Source organism: Antechinus flavipes, chromosome 3 (assembly GCF_016432865.1).
Source record: "Antechinus flavipes isolate AdamAnt ecotype Samford, QLD, Australia chromosome 3, AdamAnt_v2, whole genome shotgun sequence".
NCBI lineage: Eukaryota > Metazoa > Chordata > Mammalia > Dasyuromorphia > Dasyuridae > Antechinus > Antechinus flavipes.
The window spans coordinates 582,831,686-582,847,196 of record NC_067400.1 but is presented as its reverse complement, the minus strand read 5'-3'; the positions used below and the strand labels follow the sequence as shown (position 1 = coordinate 582,847,196).

Genomic DNA, 15,511 nt, shown 5'->3' with positions numbered 1-15,511 from the left:
CCAGTTGGGCTAATTTGGCTGGACGGAGCCAAGTGCTGACCTAGCTGTGGCCGCCTTAGTCACCAGGAGGGCATTCGAGTCTCCAGGGCCTGATTCATGGGAAAGTTGAGTGGTTGTTGGGGTAACATACCATCCCCATCTCTGGGAAACCCACTTCCCTCCACATCCTGGCTCGGAAAGCTCTGCCTCCACCCCGCTTCCTATTTGAGAGTCCGGCCCCGTCCTGGTTGTCCCAAGGTGCCAGCTTCCTTTCTCTGAGTGGCTGGCCACACGGCCCCCGTCCGGAAGGCTGAGGACCCCATCTCCTCCCCCTTCTCATCTCCGAAGACCCAGTTCTCCCCAGGATCAGAGATTCAGGGCTAGAAGGGACCTCCGTGATCGGATAGTTCAACCATCTCATTTTGTAGATGAAGAAGCAGACCCGATGAGGTAAAAAAAAAATGCTTAGGGGTATCTGAGGCAGGTTTTCCTGACTAAGTCTAGCTCCCTCTCTCTGAGGGTCTTATCCTCCACTTCCTATCATCTCTTCCTGTATTTGAGCACAACACCTCCGGAAGGGGCGGGCGAATAAATGTTATAATTCCCATTTCACAGAGGGAGAAAATGGCGTTCAAGGAAGGGTGACACTGCAGTAAGGGTCAGATCAGAGATAGGAAACCGAGTCTTCTGACTGTGTCTCTGAAAACCAACGGCTTCTTGCTGCCCCCATGGCCCGGCTCCTTCCTGTCTTATCTCTGAGTCCATTCCACCTTTTTCTGCCTCATGGCTCCTGCCTCCAGCTTCCTGTTCTGGAGTCCGAGTTCTCAGCTCCTTCTCCTGTCTTATTTCTGGAAATCTTTGTCTTTTTGCTTCGATGGCCTAAACTCGCACAACTTCCAGCCTTCGGATTTCCTATTCTGATGGCCCGACTCCCCAGCCCTCTCTCGGAGGTTTTAGCTTCCCTACTTTCTGTTGCAGTAAGTAGGTGATCCAGTGGGCGGGGCACTGGACCTGTATCCAGATTCTGCCTGAGACCCTTCATCACATAGCTCACTTAAACTTCGATAGCCTCAGTTTTCTCATCTGTTAAACAGGACCGCCCCTGCCTCCTGGGATGAGGTGGGCAGGGTCTAACATGAAGAGCAGGGAGCTTGACCCTCAGAGAGAGGAAGTCAGGCATTTGGAGCCAGGAGGTGTCCCGGGAATGGGGAGGTATGTTGCCCCAACAACCACTCCACTTTCCCGCTGATCAAACAAGATAACATGCAAAGGGTTTTGCAAATCTTAAGGCATTTAAATGCTAGCTATTTCCGGTGGGCCCTAGCTTCCCAACTAAGTTCCGGGGCTCTTTCTGCCCCTCTCCTCCCCCCAAATATTAGCGAAAGGGCATTTCTCTGGATTTTTGCTCCCAGGGGAGCTGGCAGCAGCGGTACCCGAGGCTGACGGGGGATCCCCAGCACCAGCAGCATCCCTTCCTTGGGTGCAGAGCTAGCTGGTGCTGCTCGGCCCATGCTGTTGGGCTACCTGCACCACTGGGGCCCAGGCCTGGAGGGAAGAAGTGGGGACCAGGTGTTTTTGTGATGGTTATCTCAGGAGCAGGGGACTGGGTGCATAGTTTACCCAACAACCGACCCCACTTTAAAGGAGATTCCTATCTAGTCCTGGCTGGATTCCTACCCCTCCCGACCCCCCCGCCAGGATTTCCCAACAAATTCCTAAGCATCGGGGACCAAGGACTCGATCTTTTAGTTCAGCTGTAGGAAAAGTGAACAATCAGATTGGTATTCAGAGGGCTCCAGGGCAGCTGATTTCAAAGGATGAGCTGTCTCCACTTGGCCAAAAGAAAATGTCTCCCAGATAGAGCTTTGCAAAGGTTTTCTCCCCCAATTCCCCATCCCCCAGTCCTGCCACACAATCCATCCTGTTGCCTTCCTTCCCTTAGTAATACCTTCTCTGTTCCCAGAACAAATGACTGCATCCCAGAATCCTAGCTCCTGATAATTCAGTCTCTTCCCATCCAGAATCCTAGTTCCTGATATTTCAGCATCCTCACACCCTCAAATCACAGAGAGGCAGAAATATAGTATAAAAAATGACACCTCAAGTCTGAGTCCTGACTCAGATACTAGACTTCCTAAGTGCCCAACAATGGGCAAGCTGTTTCACTTGTTCTGAGTCTCAGTTTCCTATTTGGTTAAAAAAGGAGGGGGGAATGATGATAAATGAATGTAATAATTGACCTCTTGGGGGGTATATGTTCTGTAGTAGGAACACTAAGTCAAAGGATAATGAACAATTCAGTGGCCTTTCTATTGCCCTTAGAATTCTAAAATGTTTTATAGAATGATTGGAACAACTCAGAACTTAATGAACCCTACATTAGGATCCTTGTCAGCCCCTCCCATGTTGACTGTTTCAGTCTTTATTTTTATGCCAATCGATGGGGGAAAGTGGAACCTCAGAGCATTTCTTTTTTTAATTGTGATTTAGAAAATTTTTCTGTATGATTGTTGATTTTTGACACTTCCTTGGAAAAATTTGTCTTTTGTCACATATCCACTGGGGATGGCTCTTGATTTATATACATACGATGAAGGCAATTCTCTGAGTTATATGATACAATGATTTTCATCTTCTTGATAATTTTTCTTACTCTAGATGTATTGATTTTGTTTTTGCAAAAACATTGACATTTTATATGGTTGAAATTGTCTGTTTTATTTTGAATGTTCATTTCTGTCTCTTGCTTAGTTTAGAATTTTCCCCTAACTGTTGATCTGAAAAGTATCTCCTTTTTGTTTTTAATCTATTTAAGAAAAATTAAATTTTGTGTTTTAGGTCACATGATATACTGTAACATGTATTTATACTACATGCATCATGCAGTTGTAAAGTGTTTCCTGAATCTTAAAGTGCTTTAGAAATGGGAACTATATTGTTATAGGGAAGCAGGGGATGCTTGAGAAGGTAATAGGGGAAACAAACATTATTAAGTGCCTGTTATGTGCTAGGCAATTTGCTAAGTACATTTGAGGCAATATGTCTGTGCTAGGAATAACATGTCTCTACTGCTCTGGGTAAGGTTTTTTTTTTTGCTGAGGCAATTGGAATTAAGTGACTTGCCCAGAGTCACCCAGGTAGGGAGTGTCTGAGGCCAGATTTGAACTCAGATCTTCTCCAGGTAAAGCTTTAAAGGAGATCAGAAAGGAGCAAAACAAATCAAGGGAATTCCTTCCCCAGCCCCATTTTTCAGTTGTTCAGTGGTGTTTGACACTTCATGAGCCCATTGGGGTTTTCCTTGGCAAAGGTACTAGCCTAGTTTGCCATTTCCTTCTCCAGCTCATTTTACAGATGAGGAAACTGAGACAAATAAGATAAAGCGACTTGTCCAGAGTCACACATCTGCTAAGTGTCTGGGGCTGGATTTGAACGCAGGAAGTTGAGTCTTTTGGACTTCGGGCCTGTACTCTATCCACAATGGCGCCGCCTAGTGGCCCTTCTAAGGTTCTAAGGCTCAGAAAGGGCCAGAGCCAGGATTCACACCCTGCTCTCTCCGACCCCAAGTACAGGGCTCTTCCTGGCATCCCTGGACCACCTAAGGGATCACCTCAGAGCAGCAGCAGCCCCAGCCCCGGGAGACCCCCAGGAATCAGACCTCCCCTCCCTTTCCCGGCACTGCGCTCTCTGCTGATGTAACGCTTTTCTCAGAACCCGTCCTTTCCCTTCTGGGCACAGGCCGACCTCCCTCCTTTCCCCTTTCTCCTGGCCCCTGCTCAGCACGGTTCTCCCAGACCTGGAGCTCTCTGCTGGCTCGGAAATTCTTTTTTTGGTGTAAAGTGTGCCTGGAAGGAAGGTGGGGAGGGGAGAGGTTCAGGGAAGGCGGCTGATGGGGGGCGGCTCCTGGTGCTGTTGGCAAAGTCACAGAGGAGGAGCTTTGGGACGGGGAGATAAAACCTGGCAGTCCCCATGGGGAAATCTGGAGACTGACCCAGCTGGGTCGCAGGGTCACTTCCCAGCTGGGTTGAAAGCGTTGGGGTTTGTTGAGGGAGTGGATTTCACAAACAATCTTTTGGTTTCAGAATCTGAAATGGAGGGTCATAAGATGCAGATGTGGAAAGGACCTTAGGATGTGAGAGCTCAGAATGTCTGAGCTGGGAGGGCCCTTAGAACCCAGGAGGTCAGAGCTGGGAGGGCCCTTAGAACCCAGGAGGTCAGAGCTGGGAGGGCCCTTAGAACCCAGGAGGTCAGAGCTAGTAGGAGTCTCACTGCTATGACAAAGGTGGGGAGCAAGGTCTGAATAAGGGGCTGATTTGTCAGAGGTCGGCAGCTATGCTCAGACTCCCAGGCACTCTTTCCTGTCCTAATCCACAGTACCTGCCACTGCTGCTCCTTTTAAAGCTAACCGTAGGGAGGGGTGGGGGGCACTGGCCGCTTCTCACATCCCCCACACTCTCCCCCGAGCACAAATGGCTCTGTGGTCGCTTCAGGGCCTTGTCTGGGAAGAGCCGGGAGTCTGGGAGGAGGCTTTGGTGTGAGTGCGCTGCTTTCCAAATAGAGCCGAGGGCCAGGAATTGGGCGAGCTCGGACAGGTTTGGGGAGCCCCTTCTTGTCAGACGCTGGCTGAGCCACTCAGCGCTAATCCAGGAGCTCCAGAGAAAAATCAGAAAGGAGCTCATGGCGGCCGGGCCCCGGGGGGCCTGGGCCAACCTCTGGGATGCTCTGACCCCAGGTCTCCAATGGGAGGAGAGGGAAGGTACCGTCTGGGCCCTGAAGCTTCACCATCCACACGTGGGGGAGCCTTCTAGACCCACGTCAGCACCCGTGATGACCCTGACCTGGCCCCCAGGCTGCAGGAGCGGAGCCCGAGCCTCTGAGAAGGGACGAGGACCGGACACAGGCCCTCAAGCAGATAGGAGGTGATGGACAGAGCTCAGAGGGGCCGAGCTTGCAGCAGCCTGACAGCGGCTCGGTGCAACCCAGCCCACACTGCATGCTCTGTGCTGTGGGAGAGTCAGTGCCAGTGGGCGCACACGGCCTGCAGCAGAGCTCCTTCCTCCCTAGAGTTTATATTCTCTGTGACTGTGTGTGTGTGTGAGAGAGAGACAGAGAGAGAGAGACAGAGAGAGACAGAGACAGAGACAGAGACAGAGAGACAGAGACAGAGACAGAGAGAGAGAGACAGAGACAGAGACAGAGAGAGAGAGAGACACACACAGAGAGAGACAGAGACAGAGACAGAGACAGAGAGAGACAGAGAGAGAGAGAAACACACACAGAGAGAGACACACACAGAGAGAGACACACACAGAGAGACAGACAGACAGACAGAGACAGAGACAGACAGAGACAGAGACACAAAGAGAGAGAGATAGAGAAACAGAGAGAGAGACAGAGAGAGAGAGAGAGAGAGAGAGAGAGAGACAGAGACAGAGAGAGAGAGGAAGGAGAAAGAGAGAGACAGAGACAGAGACAGAGAGAGAGAGAGAGAGGAAGGAGAGAGAGAGAGAGAGTGCACAGGTAAGTACTCCCTTAAGTGAGTATTAGGTAGAGGAAGGAGAGAGGACTAATAACCATGAATGGACTAAAAGAACCAGGGTTTCTGAGAAAAGGAGGTGCTGAGGAAGTACGTTCCAAGCATGGGAGCGCAGCCAAGGCAAGAGCATGGAGATGGTAAATGGAATCTTGAGTTCAGGGAACAATGAGCAGCCCAGCTTGACTAGACCCTGGAGTGCATGAAGGCGAGCAATGGAAAATAAGTTCTGAAAAGCAGCAGGTGCCAGATTGTGAATGGGTGCCAAGCTAAGGGGTTTGGAATAGCAAGGTTCAATCCCTTCATCCCTTTGGGCATTGTTTTCTCTGTCTGTAGAAGGAAAGTGTTGGGGATGACCTCCCGTTCTAGCTCTAAAGGTTATGATTTATGAAATGCAACAACACAGACTTGAAGCCCCCTGTTTCTAGAACCAAATTTCATTCATTCATTCACTTCTTCATCCACTTTTTACTGAATACTATTCTGCTCAGAGAGATTAAAATGAAATAGTGTGTGCATGAAGCTTTAATTCAAGGCTTTGTAGCACAATAGAAAACATGGTGGATCTGAAGACAGAGGATGTAGGTTCAAATCCTGGTCCCATTTTCCACATCTACAACATAAGGGGCATTGACTAGCCAGTTTCTCGGGTTCTCATTGAGTTCTGGGATCGAGTGAGCACGCAGTCTGGCGCAGAGAACCTGCAGAGGTGTGGGGGGGAATCCCTTCCAGGGGCGGGCGCGGGGGGCACACCCCCGTGAGAGGGGCGCACACCCGCGCCCAGACGACGCTCGCCCGCCAGACCCGCCCCGCAGCTCCACACCCATGTTTGGGGAATCACACCCAGCTGGGGCTTGGGCCCTCCTGACATGCCCCAGGGAGCAGACATACTTGAACTTGGTCTCGGGACACACACACACCTGGGGAATCAGTCAGAACGGGGTAGCCGCCCCTTCCCAGAGGGCTGGGCATCGAACACCGTGGGCCCTGAGACAGGCCCGGGCACACACGGCCCTCCTGGCAGTGCTGGGCCATCACCCAGGGGTGTCTTTGGGGGCCCGGGAGGTGTCTCCCCGTTCTCTCCAAGTGGAGGAAGGTGGCGTGTCTGTCTGTGAGGTGTGTGAGGAAGGAGCTCCCAGCAGACCTGGAGTCCCAGCTGTGCCATCGGTTCCCCCCATGGCCTTCTCTCCAGTCCTGCCCGGCTCCGGGAGCCAGGGTGCTTCCCATCTCATGGGGATGGGGGGGACCGGACGCCCCTAAAGCCCCCTCTAGCCATAGCTTTTTGGGCAGGAGGCCGTGTGTCGTGGCGTACGCCACGCTGGGTCTGATGAGCAGGAAGACTCGCCTTTTATTAACGATGCGACTTTTGGCAACTGAGCCTCCATTCCCTTACCAGGAAAATAGGGATAAATAGGGACCTATCATAGAAAGCCATCTTGAGAAGCAGATGTGGGAAAAGTACTTTGCAAAGTGCTATAAAAATGAAATTATCGTAATTATATGGATTCTAGGAACACAGACACAAGTGAGTCAGTTTCTTCCCAAATCCTTAGTGTCCATTCCATCATCCTGCCCAGATCACAGTTTACAAAACCGGTGCAGGGAGGAAGCCAGGAGACCCCCATTCCCTTCCCTGCCTCCTTCCCTCTGGTCCAGGTCTCTTTCCAGCCTGCATATAAGACTGTACCTAGACGAAGCCTGCTGTCCCCCAGAACCTCGGACTTGGAACCAACCATCCCTTGGGTCCAATCCAGACCCAAACCATCCCCACCACAAGATCTCCAACAAGTGATCTTTCCCCTTCTGCTTGATTATCTCCAGGGAGATAATCCCCTCCCCCCAGGTGGTCCTTCCACTCCTAGGCTTTCTTGTCATCAAGCCCAGATCTGCCTCTGCTACCTTCAATGACTTGCCCAGGATTATTCAGACTCCAAGTAGCCGATGCAATATGGGGGAACCCAGGGCTTTTGACCCCCCAGTCTAGCTCATGCTTACTAATCCACGAGCACAGGTTCTCCATTCATTGCTTCACTCAAAAGCCCCACTATGGGGCACAAAGACAAAAAAGAAACGATTCTAAGGGAATCGCTGCTGGGTGGAGCTGCTCAGTCTCTTTCGGAGAGCCAGCATCGACCTGCTGGGACGGCGAGAAGCCACATCCATTCCTGGTACCTCTGGCTCTAGGTGCAGTGAGCTTCGCGACAACAGTGTGAGGAGGCTGCTGCCATTGCCCCGCTCCCCCACCACATTTTACTGTTGTTCAGTGGTGTCTGACTCTTTGTCCTCCCGCCCTTTGAGGCTTTCTTGGCAGAGATGCTGGAATGGTTTACCGTTTCCTTTTCCAGCTCATTTTAAGCCTAAAAGTGAAACTCAGAGATGTGAATTCATTTGTCCAAAGCCACACAGCTAACCTTAACCCTAACGGGGTGGCAGGCTTGAGACTCAAGACAATGGTGGGAAAAAAAAAAACTGGGTGGTCAGGGGATTTGGAGTACCTTCATAAGCCTCATCTGTAAAAGGAGGGGGTTGGACTAGTACTCTTCCAGCTCTACATCAAGATCCTTTGGACTCTAAGCTTCTAGGAATCCAATTCTAGAGCTCTTTCTGCTACCTCTTTAGGAAGGATAAAGTGTCGATTTGAAAACTGCTCCAGTGCTTTGAGTAGGTGCCCTTCAAGGCCAGGAGGAGTGCTTTAACTTAGCCCATCCTGAGGATCTATTAGTGGGAAGGGAAGGGAAGGGAATCTACCGCGTGGCTGGCACTCTGTTTAGAGCTGTGCAAATAGTGCATTCGATTCTCACAACAAGCTTGGAAGATAGGTAGGGATGCTCTGATTATGCCCATTTTATAACTGAGGAAACGGAGGCAAACTTGCCCAGGGTCATTTTTCCAGTAAGTATCAGGCTAAATTTGAACTCGCGTCTTCCTCACTCCCCTGTGCCTTCCTCCTTTCTACTCTATTCCTCAGGCAAACAATAATTACTTTCCTCTCATTTCCCTTCTTCCCCAGTTCTAGAGTGTTTTAATTTTTTCAAAGTTCATTAACCGACCCTCAGAGCACCCAGGCGCATGGTCATTAGCCATAGTAAATTATTTGTCAGCTGTCCAATAGTTAGCGAGTGACCGATCCAGGAAAACGTCGTTCCCTCAGCAGTCGGCGCGGTCCCCTCGCCACTGGCTAGCCAAAGCAGGTCACCATGAGTAGAAAGTGTAGCCACCCCCTGCCTGTTTATCCACAGTCTGCACACATCGGGATGAGCCCTGTCTTCTCGAGGGGATTCTCACTGGCTGTCCCCCATACCCAGAATTCTCTCCTAATACAATCCTGCCTCCCAGATTCTTTCAACTCTCAACCAAAGAAATGCCCTTAATGCTAGTGTCTCCTTTGAGCTTATCTCCAATTTATCTTGTTTATACATACTTGTTTTCATGTTGTCTGCCCCAGAGTTCTGTGAGCTCCTTGAGGGCAGGAGCTGACTTTGCCTTTCTTTGTATCCCCAGCACTTAACACAATGCGGGGCATCTAGTAGGTGCTGAATAAATGCTGAATGACACAACCATTAAATAACAGAACCTCAGTTTGAACTCAGGTCCTTGATGACAAATCCAATATACTTTCCAATGCACGGTATCACCTTAATTATTCACTAGTTATTTCATAGCTCAGTCTAGCTGGACAACTAGGTGAAAAACTTCTTTTTCTTTTTAAATTTTTTCTTTAAACAATTGAGGTTAAACAACTTGTTCAGGGTCAAACAATGTCTGAGTCTGGTTTTGAACTCGGATCACTCCGGAGCCAGCGCTCTCTCCACTGGGTCACTAGCTGCCCCTAAAAAACATACTTCTTGTGATGGCAAACTTCTCCAGCAGAGGGGCTGGCTAATGCAGGAGACCAGGGGCAAGATAATGGAGCGGATAAATTAGGGGGCTAGGAGTTAGGAGCCCTTCATAGACTTGGGATCACGGATCCCAGGATTATATTTGGGAATCAGAAGTCTAGATGGAAAGGACCTCAGAGCCCAGCCAGCACAAGCCCCTTGATTTAAACATTAACTACAGCTCTTGAGGAGTGGGGGTTGCTTTCTTTTTGTATCCCCAGCACCTGACACGTAGCAAGTTCTTAAACAAATGCTTTTTGATTAAGGCCAGAGGAGGTAAAATGACTTGATAAAGGTCAGGCAGTCAGGATCAGAGAGGGGGATTTGAATCCAGGCTCTCCTGTATCCCACCTTTGTGCTTTTTTTTACTCTACCATGCTGGGCAAATGGCTTTAATGGTCACTAAAAAGAGGACTAACTTCAACAACCTTTTGGAAGTGAAATATCCAGGGTGTCCCCAACGTCTCAGTGCAGTCAAAAGCTCTAAGACCTTAAACTGCATTAAGATTTTTGGGACATTCTGTTTATAGAAGTGTTTTGTAAACTTGGGTGGTTATAAAAATGGGAATTATTATGGCGACTTTTTCCTTTCTATTTCCCCCTGTGGGGGCCTTGTGCTGGGTGCCTTTCACCTAGTTCTGGACACATCAGGAGATGATCAGTCATTCAGCTTAATGACCATTTATCTGCTTGGAACTGGAGTAGATGCTCTTTGAGGTCCTTTCCAACTTGGAGAGTCCAGTCCCCCTGGATTCTCTGAAACATGTGGAATGCCTGCTGATTGACCTCATCTTGGAACCGGGCCAGGAGCCGGGATGCCAATGCTCAGGGCAGGGTAGCCTCAGAAACTTTCCTTCGGCCTTTGGTTAAAGAGGTGCTGGAGAGGCTATCCCCAGGATCTGTTGCCTCGGAGAACAGCTTGGCTGACTTCTGCCTCTAGGGCCTTTCTTTCCCTGCTCCCAGAATATAAAAAATGGACCACGGAGGTTCCCCACGGTCTGCAGAACCTACTAAGCAGTTGTGCCCTGGCTGGGAAACAGAAAGGGGCTTCTCCTTCTTGGGAGTGGGGCAAATGTGGGTTTATGTAGTCCTCTCAGTATCCCTAAAGGATCACGCTTCCCAGACAGATTGGGGCGGTGGGAAGAACTCTGGCTGGCCATCAGGTAAACTTAGGGGTGCTTCCTGCCTCTGTCACTTGACTATGTCACCTGGGACAAAATCACTTTCCTTCCTCTAAGCCTCAGTTTTCCCTTCTGTAAAACAGGAAGATTTATAAGTATCTTGCCACCAAGGACAGAGGGATTACAGGTTTGAAAACTGGAAAGGACCTTGGAGATCATTTCATCTGATTGTGGTGGGGAAAGTGCCTCCGGAACTCCAAAGTCGGGTAGAAATGGCAGCTAATATTTGCTTCCATGCATTCTCCACTATCCCGGTGATAGGAGAGCCCCCAGCCCAGCTGGCTAGGCTGCATGTAGCACTTGGCTCCTTGACGAGATGCCCAAGACAAACAAACAGCCCTGATTCACTGGGTTTAGGCCACTGACCCCTGGGACAGGACCCTACCTCTCTCCATGTGAAGGCCAAACTTTGCTTACAAGGTGACTGGCTCTGAAGCCGTTGTCCCTCCCAGTCCTCGCCCGAGGCTCAAGCCTGGGGTCTCCTCCTCCAGTTTCAGAGGTCTGCTATCCAGTTCCCACCCAGCTGGGGAGGGGGATGTATGGCGCTGGCCTGGGTTTGTGTAAGCACCACAGGGCAGCTCCTGAAGTGTTAATCAAATTAGGAATCCAAGAAAAACAAAACTGTCTACCAGCCACTTGCAGCCTCCCCCAGGCTCTGCCCCAAGTGGTTCTCCTGAGCAGCTGGGAAAGTTCCACATCACCTCAGTCCCCAAACTCCCCGGTGCCTCTGACCCCAACTGAACACAGCTCCTTCCCAGCAGGCCCGGCAGGCCACAATGACCTCATAGCAACAGCCAGTGGACACTTAAGGCAAACTCATGGGAGACGTTTGTTCTCCAGTCTTCATGCAGAGAGAAAATTTTTTTCCTCTCTCCTCGGTCTCCATGGAAACCCCAGGCTACACTGTTGGTTATATCCCCCCTTTAGTCCTCGGATCAATATTGGGGTCTAGACTCCCTGGGCAGCGAAATAAAACAGGACTGGATTATGCTCGCAGGTGCTGCTGTATCGGGGGGAAACGGGAGGGGGGGCAGATGCCAGGGTGGAGGCAAAGGAGGAAGGACTCCCCCCCTCCTTTCCTCGCACTGGCCTCTCTCCCCCAGACCAGCTCCAATACCCCCCTCGCATCCCGGGCTTTGGTGGCCCTCCGGAGATCACAGTACCCCCACACAGTGAGCAAGGGTAGGGAGAGCTAAGTTCCCGCGGGGGCCCCGGCTAGAAGCTTGGGAGCCCGGACGGGGGTGGGGGTGGGGGTACGGTATTGGGTGGAGAGGTCCTTCTCCCATTCAGCCCAGGCAGTGTTCTTTGGGGAAAGGGATTCAGGACCTAACCCGGGTCAGCAACATCGCACCCGCCATTAGGAAACCACACCGGCCCCGGCCCGGCCCCTCTCACCGCGCCCCCCGCCTCCGGCCCCTCCGGGCACAAACAGGTCCCTACACGCCAGCTCTCCCGCGGGCTGCCGGCGGCGGCGGCACCTCTACCCGAGCGGAGGCTGCTCCCGGGGACTCTTCCCGGGATTAACCTGCTATTAAATCCCCGAGCCTTTCTCAGTAATTGACTTTCACAACAGACCTGTCAGAGCCGAGCTGGCCGAGCCCCAGCCGGAGAGAGGGGAAGGACAGGGGACCCGGGGCGAGGGAGGCAGGAGGAGGCGGGGGCAGCCCGGGGAGTTGCGCCCATCTGCCCGGGACAGGAACCCCTTCTCGCAGCCTCAGCTGCCATCTCCTATTCCCGCTCCTCGCGCTCCCCCGGCTCCGGCTCCTCACTGGCTCGGGGCTGCCCAGGCCGACGGCGGCCCCGAGGGGCTGGGGTGATGGCTGGGGTTCTTATTCCGAGGCGGGGGTTGGGGGAAGCAGACGGGAGGGAGTCCGAAGAACACCTGCTCGGCGCAGTGCGGGCAGCCCGGGTCCCTGGCCCCCCGGACCCTTAGCCTCCTGGCACCACCCCGCGCCCGCCGGCCCCTGCCTCGCCCGCCCCTGCCCTGCCCAGCTCTGCCCTCCCGAGCCTGCTCCGCGGCTCTCCTCTCCCCCAGCCCCACTTACAGCCAGTTGCTGGCGGCGGCCGAGAAGACGGCGAAGACCAGGAGGCGCAGGGAGCGCAGGCAGGAGCGCGGACTCATCGTGCCGCCGGCCCCCGGCCCGGGCAGCTGCCGCGCTGGGACCCTCCCGTCGGGGCTGCAGGTGGGCAGCCCGCGGGCTCCGAGTCCGAGTCCGGGAGCCAGAGCCGGGGCCGGGCCGGGGCCCGCGCCGGGCGGGGAAGGGAGGGCAGGGCAGGGCAGGGCAAGGGGCGGCGCGGCGGGCGGGGCGGGGCCGGGCCGGCCGGGCCGGGGCCGGGGAGCAGGCGGGCGGGGGCCGGCAGGGAGCTCCCCGGTCTCTGCTCCGCTGCGCTGCGCTGCAGGCTGCCCGGCGGCTGCTGCGCCCGCTGCCCGGCTCCGCGCCGAGCCGACTGTCAGCGCAGCCCCAGAGTCCCGAGATGCGGCGCAGGAGGGAGCGGGGAGGCGGGCGGGGGGGCGGGCCGGGGGCGGGCCGAGGATGGGGTTACCTGGGCGGGCCCAGCGGCCCGGGACACCCCCCCCCCCCGGGGGGCGGGCCGGCCCGACCCGGGGCTGGGCACGCTCCCTGCTCCCTCTGCGCCCGGCCTCCCTCTGGGCCCGGGGGTCAGCACGGCCCGGGCCTCGGAGCCGGAGCTAGACCCGGACGGTCCGCGGCGCCCTTCGCGGCTGCTTCCCCTTCCTCTCCTCGGGCCGGCCCGGGACAGCGAGGATCCAGCCCGAGGCCCCAGGGGGCTGTGACCTAGCTCCTCCGGCCCACGGCTCGCGGCCCTGAGAGCCGGGAGCGGGTCCCTGCCCCGCCAGGGAGAGCCGGGGGCGGGCTGCCTTCGCTCCTGGGTGTTCCGGACACGGGGCGCTTGCCTCCAACGGGGCACCGCGGGTCTCAGCTCTCAGCTTTTTTCTAGAGTTTGCAGCCCTACTTTCCCCGTTTTCTCACGCGGTAATGGAAAGGGGGATAGATAGTTTCAACTCAAAGAGCCCCGGTTCAAATCCCATCCTAGTCCCTTCTTCCCTCTGGGACCCCGGGCAGAGAATTTGCCTCTCCGAGGCACTTTGTGAAATGAGGGAGTTGGACCATATCACGATTTCTAACGCTTTTTTTGTGGGTGTCGTGGACCCCTTTGGAATTCCCAGCTGAAGCTTATGGATCCTTTCTCAGAAAAAGGTTTTTAAATCCGTATGATAAAATCCAGAGATTACAAAGGAAATCATTAATCCTGAAAACACAGTTATCCAAATATTTTTAAAAAATCAAACTCATGGGACCCCCTCCAATGTATTCCCCAAGAAGTTCACGGACCACAAGTTAGGAATGGTTTCAAAGATTTCCAGCTCTCCTTCTTTGATCCTGTGATTCAACAGCTGAGGGACCCCGGGGACAGGCTCAAAGGGACCTCAGGGGGGAGTCAGGAGATCAGAGTTCTCCCCCTTGGTTTCCTCTTCTGTAAATCAGGGGCTGGTTAGCAGTGCCTGACTTGGCAGGGATGCTTAATAAATGTGTATCGATTAACGATTGATAAGCTCTAAGGTTTCTAAATGGCCCCTTTTAGGTCTGATATTGTTTGTTCTAAGTATTCTCAGCTCTGAGGCCCCTTCTGGCTCTGACCTTTTGTATTCTAAGGAGTCTCTTGGCTCTAGGAAAGGCCTCTGCAGAGCCCAGGATTGCATAGCACAGGAGGCATAAGGATTCCCCGGGGAGATCTGGCTTATGAGAGAAATGGGAGTCATGATGGTGGTGGGGGGAATGAGGTTCCACCTCATTATGTGACCTTGGCCAGACTCCCTTCTTCTGAGTGCTTCTTATTTCTCTTTCTGTCAAATGGAAATCTTATTCCTTCATAAAGTAGTGAGTAAGGATCCCATAAGGATGGGAAGAAGAGAAGCTTTTTGAGAAGGACCCACGGTGCTGCTTCCAGTGCAGAGTTGGGTTCAAGAAGTTAATAAATACCATAATGGGATGACAATTGTTCTTTGGCCTTCCAATAAGATCTTCCCTGATTGTTCTGGCCTATATCTCTCCTTTCTCCGAATCATTCCTCTGGTGACCTAATCACATACTTCCCATGCTTTCAGAGCACTGAAAAAAAGTCCAGGAGACCCTGTTCTAATCCTTGTTCTGCTGTAAATTTGCTGTGTGGTGTTGGGCAATCCCCTTGAAGTCTCTGGGTTTCCGTTTCTTAATATGGAATATGAAAGGGTGGATCAGTGGTTTGCAACTGGTTTTTCTCAAACCTCTTTCAACAACAAAAGACATTATGAACTCCCAGGGTAATTTAATGTACTACACTTTTATTTACTGCTTAAGGCCCCATTAAAGACTTTTTAGTGCTACCCTCATGGACCATCATTTTGAATCCTCAAAGGATCTAAGAACCCCAAAATGGGAACCATTAGTCTGGATGAACTTGAAGAGCTCTTCAAAGACTAAGAGTTGGAGATAGTCAACAGCTTAGGTCAAGGAATGGGAAACATTTTTTTTCAGCTGAGATCCCAGAAGGTGCAATGGAATGAATGCTGGGCCTGAGTCAGGAAGACATCTATTCAAATCCAACCGCTGTCTGCTTTAGTTTCTCAATTGTAAAAAAAAAAAAATGGGGATAATAATAAAATAATAAATCACAGTAAAATACAAGCATATACCTCACAGTGCTATTGGGAGGATTAAATGAAGTAAAGTGTTTGGCACACATTAGGTGCTTAATAAATGCTTGTTCCCTTCTTTTTTGAGTTACTTCTGTGTAAACCTCATTTTCCACATATGTGTATATATATATATATATATATATATATATATATACATATAAAGATGGGATAATTATCACTACCTCAATCAAGAAGCTATTGAGAGGTAGTATCATGGACAAAGCTTTATGGAAAGCCAGAAAGATTT

The 15,511-nt window shown here is 52.1% G+C and overlaps 1 protein-coding gene across 1 annotated transcript in view; it reads right to left on the bottom strand.

The window, feature by feature from the left end:
* WNT4 (Wnt family member 4) overlaps positions 1–12,814 on the bottom strand; it is a 41,954-nt gene extending 29,140 nt beyond the window's left edge. The window contains exon 1 of the mRNA XM_051988300.1: positions 12,614–12,814. Coding sequence (XP_051844260.1) covers positions 12,614–12,690 — 77 coding nt within the window. The 5' untranslated portion in view covers positions 12,691–12,814. The remainder of the gene's footprint in view (positions 1–12,613) is intronic.
* Between the last annotated feature and the right edge of the window lie 2,697 nt (positions 12,815–15,511).